Below are 20,505 nucleotides of genomic sequence, written 5' to 3'. Positions count from 1 at the left end.
ATTCTGCGCTTTGCCAACCGGGCATTGGTAGAGGGGCCTTCCTATGTAGTAGGTAATGTATAGTATACGACGGATTTTCGTAGGCTGGTGATGAAACGAAAAAGCTATGGTTGAAGCAATTTGCAATACTGACAATTTTATGAGGGCTACTTCGTTCATAATTTGAGCAGAGGTTGTAACAATGCGGAGAGAGTATTTGTGATATCGTTAAGATGTCGGGGTAGCATCCCCCGATGATGTCACCACATCATGTGATCAATTGGCTGCATCATTGAACACATATTCAATCAGTCGCGGGCAGATCAATTTTGACGGCAGTGCAACACCACCTAACAGCACAGCCCCACGTTGTGCAGAACAGGACATGTGGAAAGAGAGTAACATTGCGATCGACCACAGACATTAGTTTATTACGCGCGTGGCTCTCATCTCGCAGAGAGTGTGGTACCCAATTGCGTACCTTGGTACATTACCAAGTGTGAAGAAGGTTATGGGGCTCAAACCTTGAAGTATGTACGGTACTCGTGGATTGAAACTCGCAGCGTGTGGCCGCCGGCACGTGTGCCGCCACTCGTGGGGGATCGTGGAACCAAGGTGTTCCATTGTAGGATGAGTGAGGGGGAAAACACCAACAGAGTAGGATTACTCTTTGCGGTTGCTGAAGAGTCAGCATTTAGTTCACAAGCTGCACACTGCCAGCGTGGCACTGCAAGACTCGCGTGCTATCGCATGTCGCTAGAATGGGCTCGGTGGTGCGGTGCCACCAAGCCCGCGATACTGCGGCATGCTGCTACAGGATAGAGCGTCGTCTGCTGGCACCGCGATACTGCGGTGCCAGCAGACGACGCTCTTGTCCTGTGCCTTTAAAGATGCGCCATACATGCCGAGCAAGTAAGGAACCTTCAACTAGAAAATTGTGACGGACTTACGCTCATAGACACGATAGTTAAGCAGCACAAAAGCATAGACAGGTTGTCGTGCTTCTTGTCACAACTAAAAAATTGCCCGCAGCTTCCCTCGGGGGAACACTGAGGAGGATGCGGAGCATATAAACGGTTAACGGGGTGTTAAAGTCCGACTTACTTGGGTCAATGGCTAAATTGGTTAACGTGGTTGTGAAATGGGGTGTTAAATTGCGACTTACTTGGGTCGATGGCTAAATTGGTTAACGTGGTTGTAGGAGGGGGTGTTAAATGAGTGAACACGTACACACGTATGCGAAAGGGCGGCGCTGGTCGAAGAGACGTCGATCATTGTGTTTGTGGATTCGTTGGAATTCATTTCACCGCGACCTTGGACGTCGACGAACCGTACAAACCAACCGACGAGCGGCAACTGAGCGAGCGCCGACCTTGAGTATATATATATATACAATGCGACGGCGCATGCACTGTCAGCTGTTGAATGTTCTCGAAGCGCGACGGTGCATGCGCGTCCACTGGAGAATCAGGAGAATTGTAGATGTCGAACGCGGTGTGCAGAGGAGGGAGGGTGCACAGATGGTGGAGGAGTGAAGCGCGCGCGGTGTGTAGAGGAGGAAGGGATGCACAGATGGTGGAAGAAGGAGGAGACGGCGCGGCGGCGCATGCGCGCGCGTCAGCTGTCGAATGTTCGAGAAGCGGTGCGGACGGCGCGGACGGCGCGGACGGCGCACTACAAGGCGCGAGTATAAGATGCTTCCGCATCTAAAAGAAAAAGCCGTAGTCACTGGCCTGTTCGCGTGCAAGATTGCAACTAAGCCTTGTTATTTTGTTGTTTTGCCCCGAGCAGCCAGTTCGGTGGCTGTTTTGCGTGGCGACGCTTCATAGAGCTATCATCCAGAAAAAAAAAACGAGCCAGATTCTGCAATTTTAATAAAGGATAGGTCACAGTTTGAGTCACAGACACTAATACACAATATTGTTGCCGTGTTGCACGAAGGCAGGCTTCCGATATGTAGGGAGGTAAAGGCTGCACTGCAAAGTTGAGGACCAAAAAAAGAAAACTTTCTTTTATGTCGTGACTGAAAGCACGACGTAAACTTTTTGTGCTTCAATGGAGAAGTTTATCTTACCTACGAGCGCATGCAAGGCGCAATCGTCTAGCTGAATCCCGCCTCCTACCTGTACAGAATGCATACATCACCTAAGCGCGCAGGCCGAGAGGGTTGTCTGCTGGCACCACGGTATAAGTGGTGCACAGTGGCGAACCACTTTGATGAACCAACATGCGAAAGTGCACGTATGCGCGAGCCTCGCATTGCCACGCTGACAGTGTGCACTTTGTGAACTAAATGCCGAATACTTAGCGACTGGTAGCAGCAATGCTGCTCCGTTGGTGTCCTCTTCCTCACTCTCTGCCACAATCCACCATAGTGATTCCAAGAGCACCCATGAGTGGTGGCACATTTACCGGCAACCATACGCTCCAAAAGTCCCTTAGAAGTGTGGCAGTTTGGGCTAGTTAGTATGACATGACGATAGTTATAGCGCGAGGACAGAACGACGCGTCCTTCTTGTCTCGTATCCTTCGTGTCCTTCTTGTCTCTTTGTCGTCGTTCTGTTTTCGCGTTGTAACTATCGCCGAGTGTCCCGTTTCAATCCGTCAGTACAGTACAAAGTGTTGCAAATTTTTGAGAGTGAAGCTGTTGAAGCTCGCCGTAGCTAGTCTGTTGGAAAAAAAACTCAACACCTCAAACCGGGTACTGGCTTCGTGTTCTTGCTCTCCCACTCAGATCTTCGTGATGGCTTTGCAGACGCGGTCTCTGGCACTGCTGTTACACCTACACGCGCGGGGTCCGCCTTAGAACAGGAAATAACACAGATCAGACAGTTGTTAGAGCAAATAAAGCGAGAAAACGCGACGCTAAGGGAAGAGGTAAAAATGCTTAAAGTAGAAAACGCTAAGCTTAAGAACCCAAAACACTCAGAGATGACCCATACCACGCCAACACCCATTAGGGCGTCGACACCTCTTCGAGCTCCGGCGACGCCCGTTCCCGCGTCGATGAGTGGAGAAACGCCACCGCATAAACGAAGGGCAAAGGAAAACGCCGATGAGCAAAGCGACTCTACACTCGGAGAAGTAAAAGGCATGTTTCAGGAAATGTTCGTAGGTTTACAGCAGCAATTCATGCAGATGCGCGCGGACCTACAACAGCAGATAACGCAGATGCGAGATGAAATGTCTCAGAGGTTCGACACCCTCGAGGGTAGGGTAGGGCAGCTGGAAAACGTCTCGAAAGACGCCCGACCCGCAGGAGCGAGGCCGGTCAAGAGCAAGCCGTACAGCAGACCACCTGCGGCTGAGAACAGCTGCATAGAAAACTCGAGTAGCCAACATGGCGCCGCCTAATGAATACACGATTTGGCAGTGGAATTGTCGTGGGTTTCGTCGTAAGCGGGGTAACCTGCAGCAATTCGTAAAAACCAAGCAAGCACCAGATGTAATCGCCCTCCAGGAAACTGGGGGGACCGCAAAATTATCAGGATACAAATCATATAGCACTTTAGCTGAAAAAGCAACAGTAACCACACTGATACATCGTAATATAACGGCTGTAGAACACGATACTGGCGTACGCAACATAGACCACGTCCTACTAGAAATTCTCCCGTCTCGAAAAAAGGAGGGAAGCTTGTTTGTGCTGAACGTGTACAGTCCACCACGACAAAAGGTAAAGTTTGGCTCGCTTTTCCGCAAAGTGCTAAACGTAGCGGGCAGACAAGCACTGATCGTCGTGGGCGACTTTAACGCACCACACGCCGCCTGGGGTTACACCATCGAAAACGTTAAAGGCCGCAACCTGTGGAACGACGCGCAGCACGAGGAGCTCACGCTAATAACTAACCCACAAGACCCTACCAGAATGGGGAACAGCGTCAGTAGAGACACCACGCCGGACCTTACATTCATAAAGAATATATCCAACCCTCATTGGACCAACACTAACGTAAATCTAGGCAGCGATCACTACATTGTATGCACAATTTTACAAGCAGGTACGCGTAAAAAGAAAGGTAGAAAATTAATGTTAACCGAGTGGGACACCTTTCGTAAGATAAGAGAGGACGATGCTACAGAGACCATCGAAGATATACAGAAGTGGACAGACACACTCCAGCGTAGCGTGCAGAAAGCCACCAAACATGTTCCCGAAGAGGCAGGAATGGAAGAAATGGACAGCAAGCTCTTACACATGTGGGAGGCAAAACGCAGCCTGCAAGAGCGCTGGAAAGGTCAAAAGCACAACCGGCGTCTAAGAAAGAGAATCGTCGCGCTCGACAGAGACATAGAAGACTACGCAAATAGGCTGTCCCAGCAGCAGTGGGCAGGCATGTGCACTTTAATGAACAGGCAGTTCGGAATGTCCAAAACTTGGAACATTCTCCGAGGCCTCCTTGATCCAGAAGGCACGAAAACAACACAAAGACAAAACCTGCAACGGATACTACACAGCTACGCAGGTACAGAAGCAGAGCTCTTACGCGAGCTACGCCAGACATACGTAGGAGATGCCACAAAGGCGCGACTCCCAGAGTACGAAGGGAAGGATAACGTCGACCTCGACGCCTCCATAACAGAGGCAGAGATTCGATACGAACTCGGACGACTCAATCCCAAGTCCGCCCCGGGTCCCGACGGTATAACAAATAAAACACTTCGCAACTTAGATGACGAATCCGTCACCGCTCTCACAAAGTACATAAACGAATGCTGGGAGAAGGGCGCCATACCCCAGCAATGGAAAACCGCCAAAATCATATTAATACCCAAGCCGGGCAAAAAGCCGCTCATCGGAAATCTCAGGCCCATTTCATTGACGTCCTGCATTGGAAAGCTCATGGAAAAAGTAATTTTAACGCGTCTCGTCAGATACATGGACGACAACGAGCTATACCCACACACCATGATCGGCTTTCGACCAAGACTCTCGACGCAAGACGTCATGTTGCAGCTAAAGAATCAAATCATAGACGCCGAAACGCACACCCTGGATACAAAAGCCATTCTGGACCTTGACCTGCAGAAGGCATTTGATAACGTCACCCACGAGGCCATATTGCGCAACTTGCAAAACCTACACGTAGGTCGGAGAGTGTACGATTACATAAAAGATTTTCTCACCAACCGTAAAGCTACAATCATGGCCGGGGAAGCGGAATCCGAAGAATTCGTTCTAGGCAACAAGGGAACACCACAAGGTTCGGTGCTTTCCCCTTTCCTATTCAACGTGGCGATGCTTGGTTTACCCTCAGAGCTGGAACGCGTCGAAGGGCTTCAGCACAGTATCTATGCGGATGACATCACCCTATGGGTGACGGGCGGGAGCGACGGTCACATAGAAGAGATTTTACAACAAGCAGTGAATACGGTAGAGCGATACGTGGAGAACAATGGCCTAAAATGCTCTCCTCAAAAATCGGAGTTATTACTCTACAGACCTACAAGCAGAGGTCGCAAGCGCATTCACGAACGACACAACATCACAATCTTAGCAGGAGGTTACCCAATACCTCAGGTACAACACATAAGAGTTCTGGGACTCCGAATATCTGAGAACGGACATAACGGGGAAGCAATAAAGTTCCTGGATAACAACACCCAACAAACCATTCGAATGATTCGAAGAATCGCCAACAAAAACTACGGCGTGAAAGAACACAACTTAGTGCAGCTCATCCAAGCCTTCGTCGTCAGCCGCATAGTGTATGTGACCCCATACCTCAAGTTGCAAGTGGCGGAAAAACAAAAGATAGAATGCATAATTAAAAAAGCATATAAGCAAGCCCTCGGATTACCGATCACCACGTCTAACGAAAAGTTCGAAGCGTTAGGAATGCATAACACGCTAGACGAACTTATTGAGGCTCATATGATAGCGCAATATGAACGACTCGCGCAAAGCAACACGGGAAGACACATCCTGCACAAACTTGCAATAACGTACGCTGGCCAAAGCGGCAATAAATACGATATCCCAAAAGAAACCAGAGAGCGCATCATAATACCTCCGTTACCCAGAAACATGCATCCCGAACATCACCGGGAGCGGAGGAATGCAAGAGCGAGAGCACTGCACAAGAAGTTTCAACATGACGCGGACGTGGTATATGTAGATGCAGCCGAATATACAGACGGTCGACACATGGCAATAGTCGCTTCAAATCAAGCGGGCCACCTGCTTGCTAGCGGCACCATTAAAACAGGAAATTCGGAAATCGCTGAAGAAACGGCCATAGCGCTGACGCTTGCGTCCACAAGGGCCAGCGTCGTAATCAGTGATTCTAAAACCGCGATTCATAACTTCGCTAACGGAAGGGTCTCGAAAGAGGCGTTAAGAATCTTAAATAACTTTCGCGGAGAGCGCGACGTTTATGTTATATGGACGCCCGCCCACTCCTCCCTCCCGGGCAATGAAACCGCACACACCCTAGCTCGAGAGTTAGCGAGCCGAGCAGGGGAAGGAATGACGCGGAGCCCGCGTGCGGAGAGAGACCGCATGTTCAGTTACAACGAAATTACCAAGCACTACAGATTAGGGAGGCAGCATTACCCGCCACCACACTCCTCATTAAATAAGCAGCAGGCGACAGCGTGGCGCCTATTACAAACAAACACGTTCCCAAACCCAATCGCTTATAATCATTGTTACCCGGACCTCTACTCAGACAGATGTAAACACTGCAATCAGCGGGCGGACCTCAAACACATTATCTGGGCTTGCCCCAACATCGTGAAGGGGCCAAACACATACATGAATACGGAGCAGTGGGAGACCGCGCTGCTAAGCTCAAGCATCGAGGACCAACTACAGGTCATCAGGCAAGCCGAAGATGCCGCTAGGGCCCAAGGACTCCTAGCTGCCATCTAAGGGAGGGGAGTCAACTCCTCTAACACTTGCCGTTTCAATAAAAGTTGTTTCTCTCTCTCTCTCTCTCAAACCGGCACGAGATCACCATATTCACGTCTTCATGTTCATCTCCTGCTGCTGCACTCCTAGAACAGGTGTGCCATTTTTTTCGGCTTGGCCTATAAGAACTCCGTTTGGCAAGATGACGATTAAACAGAAAGAGAAAAAAATAGAAAGAAAAATATTGGCAAAAAAAACCCTTGATGAAGCTCTTGAGAACTCTCTATCCAAAAGCCAGCGTCAAAACCACTCGGCTGTCTATTTTTTTTTCATAGTATTCAGTCAAGTATTTGCGTAATAAAAAATCAAGCAAACAAAAGTACGACCACATGGCGACAATAAGCGCTCAAGCGTTACTCATAAACACTCAATAGCCAACACAGCGTGAGTTCTTCACAACGAAAGTTCTTCACATCGTGTTATACAAACAACAAAGGGGTGAGGCCAAACACCTCACCAAGATGGAGTACCAGTCCGGTCTAAAATATTTTTCCTCTATTACGGGCTTGTTAGCGTCGCATATAGTGAATAAAAGATAACATTTAGGATAATAAACACTTCTACGACAATGTGGAGATCATCAACTAAAAATTGGAGAAAAAAGGTTACAGGCCTCCCTTGAAATTCGATAAGGCGTGTTCAAGGTTCTACCATGACCAACTTGGCAGACACTCTAGCAGAGTCTAGCATAGTCTTTTACATGTGGTGTAGTACAGCAAAAGGGTTTGCATCGGAAATGCGATAAGGATTTACGGTGGTGAGAAGGAGAGAAAGAAGAGGAGGAGAGAGTAAAACATATTGTAGTAACAATGAGAAATAGAGAAGCAGAGATAGGAAGAAGTGACTGGGAGCCAGAGAGAGAGAGAGAAAAGATGTTATAAAAGAAAACGTAGATAAATACAGGAAAGAAGGAAAGAAAATTAGCAAAACATAACAAAGAAACAAAAGCCATGAGCAAAGGGTGCCATTTTATTTTTCGTGAAGTTTCAGAGAATATTTTGTGTTCTTTGATTGCGGGTCTGTGACACCAGACGGAACCCTATACCTCTTTGAAGTGATTACGGAATAGGAACATCCCCTAATATTTTGGGTCAACTTGTCGCCTGGACGTGAAACCAGCGCTCGCACCAAAATTGAAGGTGTAAATTGTAAATACTGCTTGACCAGCTGTGATATTCACGCTTGACTCGGTCATTTTGCAGGCACGACAGGATTAGCACGCCTCGTTACGAATCGATTATAGGCCTTGTTTTTAATAGGTTTTTTTCTTGACTGCCTGATTTCTACGTATTGTGTCCCTATCTGTTTATTTTTTTTTGTTTTAATGCGCCCAGCATATGTGTGCATGCCCGTGTTTTATTTTATTTTCAAAGCGCACAAGGTTCAGCGTGCACGCCTTTGTTCGCTTTATGTCTATATTTTGTAACGTACTTCTCGGCCGTTTTATATTTTGCTCGAATTTCAACATGGCATTATATGCTGTCTTGTAAAGTTGTGCTTCCACACCTGTAAGAAGCTACAGTTTGGGTCGACAGTGTTATTAAACAAAGCAACAAACAGACGCAAGTAACGAGGGTGTTGTATTTTTCCTTACGCAGCACTTTGCAGGAGGCTTGCATACAGGTCCATACAAAAGCCAACTACTCGAACAAGTTTTATCCCGGGCAGAATATGACTCCAGAAACATTTTGTCAAAAGAAGCACCCAGAACATCTGGACGTAGAGCCACAAAACGTAAGTGCTTATATCGCTGTTCTATTACTACGTATCTATTTTAATGTAACGCGAGCTTTTTTCCCATTTGCGCAACTGCAAGTCGACCTTCGCGCTTAAATCCAATATCGAAGTTCAAGTTGTGTGGAAAATGAAATATTCAGCATGAGTAATATTTTTTTCTTCCTCGACCCAATCGAAAGTCACCTTAAGAATATCGGGGGTTTAACATCCCAAAACCAGGACATGATTACGAGAGACGCCACGCCATTGTGAAAGGCTGTGGAAATTTCCACCACCTGGTGTTCTTTTTCATGAACCTAAATCTGATCTTCTGGGCCTCAAACACTTTCGCCTCCATCGAAAACGCAACCGCGGAAGCCTGCAATAAATACCTCGTCCCTTGCGCTACCCTTGTGGTCGCGTAATAATCACGTAAATACATTATTTTTACTTCGAATCAGTGCTGCGCTCAAAGTTTATGCTCGTGTATTTGTTTCAAATTCTGACTTTCAACAACATAAGCGCCTACGCACAAGTGTTATTTCTTCAAAGTTTTTTCATCCTCACTGACAATGCATTTTGGTGCTCTATACGTTCCGCAGGCGTTAAAAGGCATAGTATTATAAAAGGCCAAAGTAACCTTTTTTTCAGAAGCAATTACTCCGCCATGTTCAAAACTCTATTCTCCAGTATTTTAAGCACAGCAAACCGAATAGTTTATATTTATTTCATACCACGATGGAAACGTCTGAAAGAATGAAAGAAGCACATTCCGAAATGATGGTAACACATACTTGTTCGATTCTATGGCTGTATCACTCGACTTTTCTTGATCAGCGCTTTTTGACAGCGGAGTTGTTTAGGCCAGTTTTAATCTGCCCAACTCGAACACAAAAAAGTGGCGTGCAGCGACCACGCCACTACGTGTTGCCTAACGAGCAATTGCATAGCTGTTCTGCTTCGCTATCCCATACATTGTTCTGTCCCAAGCCCGCCCGCATGGACAAAGCACGCAGCTCACTTGAATATACAGAGACCTTACTCGTAACCACTCAACCAGAAGTAATGTCATGAACAACTGTGCATGCACTGCTTCGTCAGGTATGAAGCTAGAGTGTGGTGGTGGCATTTACTCTGGATGGGTGAACTTTTACCTTGTAGTCATTATTCGCAAATAATTGGAAATACGCACACATGGACAATCTTTACTGCCTCTTGCTATCACTGTCGTCACTGCCATGGTCGTCATGTTTTGTATATGCATTTTTATAATATGTGCCCAGCAGCACTAATGCTGCGCTCGTGCTTCTAAACACTGCTGTCTCTGTGGTCACGCCTCCTTGCTGCTGGTAAACATAACACCCTCAGATCTCGAGTGAAGCTCTTCAGAGCATATGTATTCTTATAAAAGGAACACAAATCGAAGGAAGTGTTTCTCGAAGTGCGCAACCGTGTATTCGAATGTACGACCCCTCACTTCCCAGCTCGCTGCGTTAAACGGCTCAGTCATAGACCATACGTACCAACAGCGAGCTAGAGAGAGAGATAAAAAAAAGAAGGCCAGGAGATAAACCAGATATTGTCATCTGGTTCGGTATACCCAGCACTTGGCGATTGTTATAGCGTGAGATCAGAACGATGGCAAAGGAACAAGAAGAAGACAAGTGCTCGTCTTCTTATTGTGCGCTATTACAATCGTCATGTCATACCAACTACCCCAAACCACCACGCTCCCAGCATGGGGGGTGGAGAAATAGGGGCAAGAAAGAGGGTGTAGAGAGAGAGAAAAAAGTGCACGCGCCCTCAGGAGAAAACAAAACACCCACAGGAAGGGCGTTCTGCCTACAACCATTCAGAGAGGTTGGTCGATCGCAAAAATTGCAGTAGCACTTGCAGGGCTTTCTTCTGTGACATCGCATCCTATTGATATCGTAAAATTCTTTCCTCCGACAGTGGTTGATTAGTTAATTTGCTGGGTTCCTTGCAAAGGCATAGTCGCTGTCCACCATACTCTATACTCTAAGCAGTCACTTGAAAACGGCGAGCTATTTATACAGACTATTTACCGCGTGGCAATATTAATATGTCAGGCTTAACGTCCCAAAACCACGATATGATTATGAGAGACGATGTAGTGGAGGGCTCCGAAAATTTTGACCTCCTGGGGTTCTTTACCGTGCACCCAAATCTGAGCACACGGGCCAACAACATTTCCGCCTTCATCTGAAATGCAGCCGCCGCAGCCGGGATTTGAACCCGTGACCAGCAGCCGAGTACCTTAGCCACCGCGGTGGGGCAGCTCACGTGGCAATATGCAGAGCTCAAACGTGCTCCAGCGTGTTTTTTTTAGAAAGATAGCGCGAAGGGTGCGTTTTGAAGGTCGTCGCCCGGCTCATTCTTGGATGAAGTGGTGATGAGGCTGCACCTTTTAACAGTACCACCTGTACTTTGCCCTACAGAGCATGGTCGACCGTGTGCGTGCGCTCATCTCGTGAGAGGTTGGTTTGTACTTACATTTAGTGCTTCCACCGCAAAGTTTGCGTTGGAGCTGCCCAGGCAGCGCACGAAGGTCACTTCACTCGCTCTATCAGCCACGTTTGTTAAAGAAATGAGCTGCTGGCTGTTACGAGCTGCTGCTCCGAGATGGTGAATCGATACCGAAGGGGTACCATCAGATAACCTAATTGCTGAAGCTTTGTTTACTAGAGAGACCATGGTAACACTTCGTGCAGCCGTCTTTTATCGCGCGCACCAATTGACCGAGCAGCAATTAGCGAAACTTGAAAACGCCTAGCATAGCCAGGATCATCAGCTCGGTGCCATGGTGTAACGTACAAACTCACAGTGCTCGGTACCCATTGTTGAATTCAGTTTTGATTCCATTTCTGTTCTTGAATCCCCAGGAGGCAAATTTATTTATTGCCCTCAAAACCATATACAGTTGACCACAAAAGTTCACGGACCACACAAGCCGTGCTAAACTACCTTTACGCACCATCTAGTGGTACCACAACGTCAACCACAGCGCCGGTCCGGAAATTAATCTTGTTATATTCACTGGCATTTGAATTCGCTGCTGTCACGCTGCATACTGTTGGTTCACAGTTTTCACACAACGTTTGTCGGCAGCGCGACCGTCACTTTTTTTGCTTCGATAGCGGAATCAGATACCGTGACGCGCCTCGAACGGCGTAGCTGGGTAGGTGTCAATTTGTAAGACAGGTTGTTACTGATAGCAGCTACGCTGAATAACTGCTCTCGTGACAAAAGCAAGTACCGAAGAACGCGTCATGTAAAAAAGAAAAAAAGGTGCGAGATATTTGCATCCAGTCAGAAAGCAGACAGGCCATCGGTTAAAGGAGCGACGGGTCTCGGGCCAACGCCTCCTTCTCGGGCGCTGCGCTACTTTCGATCATGGCTGGCTTAGCGGAAACGTGGTCCCTATGATTTTGTGGGTGAGAGTACAATGTAAATGAAAGGTATTGTTCCTTAAACCTTGCCGGCTGGAGGCTCACTTCATTTTTTTGGCATTAAACTGGCGACGAGAATGTTGTAAACATACCCAAGCCGCCCCAGCATGAGTTTCCCCGTACTCGCTTCGCCACCGTTCTTCTTTGCGACGCCCGACCGGCCGCTACTGACACGGAAGCACTGGGACCGGATGCTTAAAGAGTACCTGGCGGCGTCCGGACCCGCCGAATTCACGCCGGCCCGACGCAGGGCCTTCCTTTTGCATTGTTTGGAGACGGATAAGTCTGCCGTGGCCACTTCTGGCGAATACAACACCACACTCGAGGAATTATGGCACCACTTTTCGACGTCGTGCTACATTTTCGTCTAGCGTCAGCGTTTTCACCGCCACTTTGAACACTCAGGCGAGTTGGTTCATGAATTTGTTGCCGCACTACGGGAGCCAGTGTCGCATTGTTAGCTCGTTTCACGGGATTACGTTCTGCGAAATCAATTTGTTGTTACTGGCATAGCTTCCACCACGCACATACCTGAGCGGTTATTGCTTGAGGGCCTCTCACTTTCGCCCGAGAGCTCGGTGTGCAATATGCTTCAATTTGAGCAAGCAGCTGAATAGCTAAATAAATTTTCACCAAACCAAATTTTAATGCAGCGTCGTGCTAAGAAACCCTTGCCTTCTTCAGAAAATGGCAACTCACAACCGGCAACCCAATTTCAGAAGAAGTTAAGCGAGAAGCGCCAGCGGCTCAGGTGCGCTGCAGTGGCACCGCCCCCCTGAACGGAATAAAGCACATAGTAGGCACTCCGCGTCTCCACACTGTTTGTGACGCGGCTAGAGCGACCACCATTGTCAAATTATGTGCATCACGAAACTCGGAACGAAAAGTGTCGAAAACCGATTGCGACAAGCATGAACGCCCACCGACGATGGAAGTACGACTAGTTGAGGAGGGGCAAAATAACCAAAACCAAAAACTCAATGTAATTTTAACGCCACAGTGTTCCATAGCTTATTTCTTATAAATCCAGCATCAGGGTTATTAGTTTCGAGCAAAAGAATCGTCTTCGCGTGACCGCAATATCGAGAAAAATGCGAATAAAATACAAATATTCTTGGTACGAGTGGGGATCGAATCCCGGTCGTTTGCGCAAAAACACGGATGTTCTAACATACAGCCACACGTCTGCTTGTGAATACTGTGAAAATGACTTCCTCTGCCTGCAAACGCAGTGAAAGTAACTTTCATTCGTCACCAAACACACGTGTCTTTTTTACATGCTTCACAATACTGCCACATGATATACTTGGGTGAGATCCAGGAGTGAAAGAAGACAAAGACGATCTATCTGAGCTGCTGCTTGGCTAGTCGCCTCAACAAACCCATTAAACCAAGTTTGTCTTAAGAAACGTGACAAGACTGGTGGAGTTGCTGGATACAACGTCTCACGATTCGCCCGATGCCCAAGACCCCGCCCAGCAGCCGGAACACAAGCCATGCACCCGTGGACACTCCTGTTCACAGAGTAAGCCGCCGCCAACGAGGCCTACCACTTGAGACACCAACCACTGACGCAGCGACTATGACTTCGACACAAGATCCCGTGCAAGCTCCGACACCTTTCACGCCAATCTACTGCACCGTCCAGAACCCACTTATGCCTAGCCGCTTTCACGGAGAGCAGCATGAAGGTGTCACGACTGGCTGAGTGAGTTTGAACGAGTTGCAGCGATAAATTACTGGGATGATGCCGCGAAGCTCCGGAACGTGTACATTTGCCTAAAGGACGGTGCCAAGACGTGGTTTTTGAACAGGGATGTTGTTCTGACATCTTGGCACGAGTTCCAGCGTCGCCTTCTGGGGATTTACAGGAGTACTGACCGCCGCGAACGGGCAGACCGTGCACTACAATCACGCATCCAGATGCCAAACGAGACCGTCTCGATGTACGTCGAGGACATGACACGGCTTTTCAAACGAGCGGATCCTGCTATGGCAAAAAAATTGCGCCACCTCATGCATGATGTGAAGGAACAACTTTTTGCTGGTTTGGTGCATAGTCCCCCCCAAGTGTCTCGCTGAGTTCCTTACTGAAGCAGCAACAATGGAGCAAGTACTGCACCAATGGTCTGCGCTGTTTGACCGTCAAGTGAATGCTGCCTCAACTCCCGACATTTTCGCCACCCCTGGGAGCAAGAGCCCCGAATAGATTCGCGAGATCATCCCATCTGTCGTTCGGGAAGAAATGGAAATAATGTACGGGACAAGGCCAATCAATGTTGGTTCTATCACCAGTGTCATCCGTGACGAGGTCCAGCAGGTATTGCACGCCCATCGTTTGCCGCCGATGTCGGTTGATCCAGAAACGGCTCCTGTGCTAATGGCAGTCGCCGTCGCACGTACGCGGAAGCCTTGCGGTCTACCACGCCTTCTTCTGGTCAAGAAGTCCCGACCCAGACAGTGCCGCACGTCCCGATCCGAACAGTGCCGCGCATTCCGATTCAGACGGTGCCACACGTCCCGATCCAGACAATGCCATACGTCCCGATCCAGACAATGATGCCGTCAGTCGCGATTAAGTCAGCGCACGCTGGTTTGGACATCGATGGTCACCGTGCACCGACACACAAGTCTGATCTCTGGCGTACGCCGGACAGACGAACCCTCTGCTATCTTTGCGGTGAGGCTGGTCACATTTACTGCGAATGCCCATACCGTCATCTTTGCCTGCGTGAATTTTCTGTCAATTCACCTCGTCCCCAAGTTGGTCAAAGGCCGAGGGATATCGAAGAGTATCTCGCGCAACAGCGTGCACCCTTTACACGACGGCAATCGCGGTCACCATCTCCGAGGAGACCCGCAGCCACTGAGTCATGTTTCGAGGTGACAGCATGGGAACGCTCTCCGAGCCCTCGTCGGGAAAACTGAAGGCAGCGGCCTTCGGGGGCATGGTCGCTGGGACTCAAAGTGCAGAAGACCTCCCATCAACGCTTGCACGCAACACGAAAGACCATTCATCAGATAATAATCGCAGTACCGAAGAAACGCCGAAATCCACATCTGAACCCAGTGACCGCGTGTCACTTGACATACCTGAATGATTGATGGTTTTCAGGTCAATGCATTGATAGACACTGGTGCAGACTATCCGATTATCAGCGGGAGGCTAGTGAAAGATCGCAGGAAAGTGGTTACGCCGTGGAATGGATCGCGAATTCGAACTGCTGGAGGACACGTTGTAACACCACTGGGTCACCGTGCGGCAAGAGTTGAAATTCGTGCGTCAACGTTTGTGCTCAGCTGCCTCGTTCTGCGCCACTGTTCACGTCAGCTGATTATCGGCATGGACTTCCTTCGGGAATACGGTGCCATCATAAATCTTCGTGAGCGCATCGTGTCCTTCTCAACTCAAGGCGCAACAGATCGAGACGCTCATAACTGCCGTAGACCTGCGCTGCGTGTTGCTGACGACAAGGTGACGCTGCCGCCTCGAGCGACTGTTCCCATCGAAATCACTTGTGAAGACTTCCGAGACGGTGACGTGGTGGCTGAAAGCAACCTATCACTTCTGCTTCTCCAAGGTGTATGTGCCACCCGAAGTGTTGTGCGTGTCCGTAACGAACAGTCGCAAATACTAGTTACGACCTTCAACTACGAGCACCGGCATCTTTTCCGTGGAACCACCGTTGCCTATGGAGACCCTGTTGCCGACGTCACGGAGTGCTTCGCGTCCGAGGAGACGCATGAGGATGAGGAATTTCTAGACCACATCTACAGTAATTCGACGCTGTCAGACAAGAGAAAGGCTGCACTTCATGACCTTTTAAGGGTGTTTCGGTCTTGCTTCGCCTCTTCTTCCAAAGACCGTAAACACACCTCGCCAAGCATTGAATTGTTACCGACAATGACGTCCGCCCCATCCGGCAGCAGCCTTATTGCTTTTCTTCCAAAGAACGTGCGGCTATTCAGACACAAGTAAAAGATATGCTCGATGACGGGATTATTCAACCATCCAGCAGCCCATGGTCCTCGCCAGTCGTTCTAGTGAAGAAAAAAGACGGAACGCTACGATTTTGTATTGACTACAGGAAGCTTAATAGCTTCACGAAAAAAGACGTTTACCCGCTTCCACGGGTCGACGACTCTCTCGACAGATTACGACGTGCGAAGTATTTTTCGTCCATCGATCTAAAGAGTGGCTATTGTCGAATTGAAGTGGATGAACGAGACCGAGAAAAAAACGCGTTTGTGACTCCAGACGGACTTTACGAATTCCGAGTTCTTCCCTTCGGCCTCTGTTCTGCCCCAGCCACTCTTCAGAAGATGATGGACACAGTTCTCGCTAGCTTGAAGTGGCAAAGCTGCCTTGTCTACCTCGATGTTGTGGTAATCGTTTCCGAGAGCTTCGAAGAACATCTGAAGCGTCTGAGAAAGGTTCTGGAAGCCATTCGCACAGCTAAACTCACGCTGAAACCCCAAAAATGCCATTTCGGCTATGAAGAGCTGAAATTTCTGGAACATGTCATTAGTGCGGATGGAGTTCGACCTGATCCAGACAAAACTGCTGCTGTCGCCGCCTTCCCTGTTCCATCATATAAAAGAGCAGTACGCCGTTTCCTAGGCTTGTGCGCGTATTATCGCCGATTTATCGCCAACTTCCCGAAGATAGCTGAACCTCTTACGCGACTCACCCGAGAAGACGTGCCTTTTACTTGGAGTGCAGAACAAGATGCAGCGTTCACAGAGCTACGGCAGAGAATGCAAACAGCCCCTGTTCTTGCCCATTTTGATGAGGACGCTGCTACAAAAATTCATACAGATGTCAGCAACGTCGGACTTGGCGCTGTCCTTTGTACAACGACACGGTGGCGTTGAACACATAATAGCTTACGCCAGTCGTACTCTTTCTTGATCGAGACCAACTATTCTACATCAGAAAAAGAATTCCTCGCAGTGGTGTGGGCGACGACAAAATTTCGGTCTTATCTCTACAGTCGTCCCTTCAAAGTGGTGACTGACCACCACTCGTTCTGCTGGCTGGAAAATCTCAGAGATCCATCCGGCCGTCTCGCTCGGTGGAGTTTGCGTTTGCAGAAGTTTGATATTACGATTGTGTACAGGTCAGGGCGCAAACACGAAGATGCCGACGCGCTTTCTCGAGCGCCTGTGGGGCGCGCTGTCAGGGGATCCGAGGATGAAGATGCCTATCTCGGCGCAGTCAGCGATTCCGAATTTATGTCAAAACAGTGGGCAGACGACGAATTACGCCCAGCTGTTGATTCCCTGGAAGGCCGGAACTCTCAGGTCCCTCAACACATTGCTCGTGAACTGTCCTCTTTTTGTCTAAGAAGAGGTATTCTTTACAAGAAAAACGCACGTGGTAGCAACAAAACCTTCCTACTCGTTGTTCCTACCGACATGCGTGATGAGATCCTCCTCGCGTGCCACGATGAGCCCACGTCAGGACATTTGGGCTATTCGCGAACTCTCGCCAGAGTACGCCCACAGTATTACTGTCCGTGACTACCAACTAGTGTACATTGATATGTGAAAGGCTGCCGTGAGTGCCAGCGTCGCAAGCCTCCGCCTGTGAGACCCGCGGGCCTGCTCCAGCCGATCGCACCACCACGGACACCGTTTGACCTCGTGGGAATGGACCTTCTCGGACCCTTCTCTTTGTCGTCCTCTGGGAACAAATGGATTATAGTTGCGACAGATTATCTTACTCGTTATTCTGAAACAAAAACGTTACCCCGTGGCACATCATCTGAAGTCGCACAGTTCTTCGTGCACCAAATCGTCCTACGGCATTGTGCCGCGTCATGCGTGATTACGGACAGAGGGACGTCATTTAAAGCACGAATGATGCAGGACATTCTTATTCTTAAATTGAGCTGCACAAGTCATCGAAAAACGACGGCTTATCACCCGCAATCGAATGGACTGACAGAGAGGCTTAACAAGACCATAGTGGACATGCTGTCAATGTACAATGACGTGAAACACAAAACTTGGGACGAGATTCTTCCCTACATCATGTTTGCATACAATACGGCAACGAAAGAAACAACGCGATTTCCGCCTTTCCGACTTGTTTACGGACGCAACATGCCAACTATGCTCGATTCTATGCTTCTGTGTGACCAAAGCTCCAGACGCTGAGCAATACACTCAATACGCCGAAGAAGCTCGTCAGCTAGCAAGCATAAACACCAGTCACCAACAATATGCAGACGCACGACGTTACAACATCCGCCAACGGAACGTCACCTACCACCCTGGGGACCGAAAGGGGGGGTGGATCCCTGTCCGGCGACCAGGCTTATCCGAAAAACTCCTAAGCCATTATTTTGGACCGTGGAAGGCTCTTAGACGTGTCACAGATCTTACCTACGAAGTATTTCCGGACGGCGCAGCGTCTTCTCGTCGACAGCTTCGGCACGAAACCGTGCATTTCGATAGGCTGAAGCCCTACTTCCCACAGTAGCCCTTGTGGTTCACGTGTTGCGACATGCCGTGACATTGCGCTGCTGCTGCTGTTCGTGTTCTCCTGTGTTTTTATGCCTTTTCTTTTTGCGCTTGGCGCAAGCATTGGCGAAATTTACTTATTTGCGCTGCGAGTACTGGCACTCTCCCTCTTTTGGTTCTCTATATGTGCGTGTGTATGCCTTCATTTGTTTTTCTTACGAGCATCGAGTTGATGCTTTCAAAGGGGGGACTATTGCCACATGATATGCTGGGGTGAGATCCAGGAGTGAAAGAATACAAAGACGATCTATCAGAGCTGATGCTTGGCTAGTCGCCTCAACAAACCCATTAAACCAAGTTTGTCTCAAGAAACGTGACAATACAATATGAAATAATAATAATGCGTGTTATAAGGGTACATTGCCATCGGGCGTCAGGACATGGCAATATCTGAATGACTTCATAGTTTGAAGCCAGTCACCCACCATAAAAGGCACATTCGTTACTGCCCCTTTAAGGCCATATATTGGGTGCATAGCAAGTTCGGAAACATTTCATGGACTAAGTGTTTGGAGTATGCACTTGAGGAACAGAAAATCACTACTGCGCTCAAGCCTTAAACGTCAAGATTAATGGTCCCCCCATATTTTTCAAATAGTCGTATTTTTTATATGTAAAAGATCACTATAAATGTTTTACGGTTTACCGACACTTGGCTGAATCGTTGATTGCCTCGCATTTTGGTCGAGGGTAAAGAATGAAGAGGAGGCGTAACCAGGCCATCTGCTATCAAAGCTTCTGTTTAGTTCGGCGCATTGCGGGGTCAACAAGGCATCGCTCACTTTTGCGCGGTAGTTTCATATGCGTTCCATTCAAAGTTTATTTCTTTGTGTGCTGTTTACTGGCGTGACATTTCCGAGCTGAACTTGCTCATAGAATGTGTAGATAACCACTCTTGGCAGCTGACTGCCTTCGCTGGCACACGGCCCACGTCCCCTCACCTTTGGTGACGATGAATGCGACCCGCTAACTCTACGGTTGACAAAGTGATATTGTCACGTGCTTGTCAAAAAGAAAGACGATGGCAGTTGTGCATGTGCCATGAAGTACAAGGAAATGGATAAAAAAGAAGAAATCTCTTGCGCGTTCTATTAAAAGAACCGACCTGCTTCTGGTGTCTCAATCTCTGCGGCAAGACCTCTGATTTGACGTCTTGACACTGGTGGAGGTGCTGGAGCCTACAACCTGATGCAGGACAGTCTTGCTCGGACCCGTTCACCCAGTCCGGAGACTCAGCCCCTCGTCACGACTCCAGTGCACCGATTCAGTCGGCGCCTACTAGGCCTAAGTCCCGAGTCCACACCTGTTCCGCCTCTTTCCTGCATGGCAGCTCCTACGACATCCACGATTATCCCGCCATCGCAGACCACTCTTCCCTCGCAGGTAACTCTTCAACATCCTCGCGTTCCTGAAGTTTTCCATGGGGAAGAGTACGAGAACGTCGAGGACTGGCTCGAACAGTTCGAAGGGGTCGCCGTAACTAACCACTTGAACGAACAGCACAAACTTGGCCGTGCATATTTCGCACTAGAAGATAGCACTCGCACGTGGTATCAGAACCGCGAGGCTACATTCAAATCTTGGGAAGACTTCCGTCGAAAGCTCCTCGCTACATTTTTGAACTCGGACCGACGGGATCGCGCACAGCAAGTGATTGAGGCCAGCGTGCAAAAAAAACCCAATGAAACAGCCGCCATGTACGCAGAAGGTATGTTCCGACGAACTGACCCTGACATGCCCGAGGCGAAGAATGTGCGTCACCTAATGCAGGGTGTTAAAGAACAAGTGTTTGCGGGCCTCGTACGAAATGCACCTACCACCGTAGATGAATTCATAAGAGAGGTGACTGTCATCGAGCGCGCACTGCAACAACGACGCCAACACTTTGACCGCCTGCAG

General features: G+C 48.7%; 1 protein-coding gene across 5 annotated transcripts in view; it reads left to right on the top strand.

Moving 5' to 3' along the window:
* Positions 1-20,505, top strand: part of LOC119186791 (venom metalloproteinase antarease TserMP_A) — a 142,171-nt gene that overhangs the window by 86,956 nt on the left and 34,710 nt on the right. For all 5 annotated transcript variants that reach the window (XM_075872030.1, XM_075872032.1, XM_075872033.1 and 2 more), the window contains one exon: positions 8,491-8,626. In XM_075872030.1, the coding sequence (XP_075728145.1) occupies positions 8,491-8,626 (136 nt within the window). The remainder of the gene's footprint in view (positions 1-8,490; positions 8,627-20,505) is intronic.

This window comes from Rhipicephalus microplus, chromosome 8, assembly GCF_043290135.1.
Source record: "Rhipicephalus microplus isolate Deutch F79 chromosome 8, USDA_Rmic, whole genome shotgun sequence".
NCBI classification, from domain to species: domain Eukaryota; kingdom Metazoa; phylum Arthropoda; class Arachnida; order Ixodida; family Ixodidae; genus Rhipicephalus; species Rhipicephalus microplus.
This window is presented reverse-complemented; position numbering and strand designations above follow the sequence as displayed.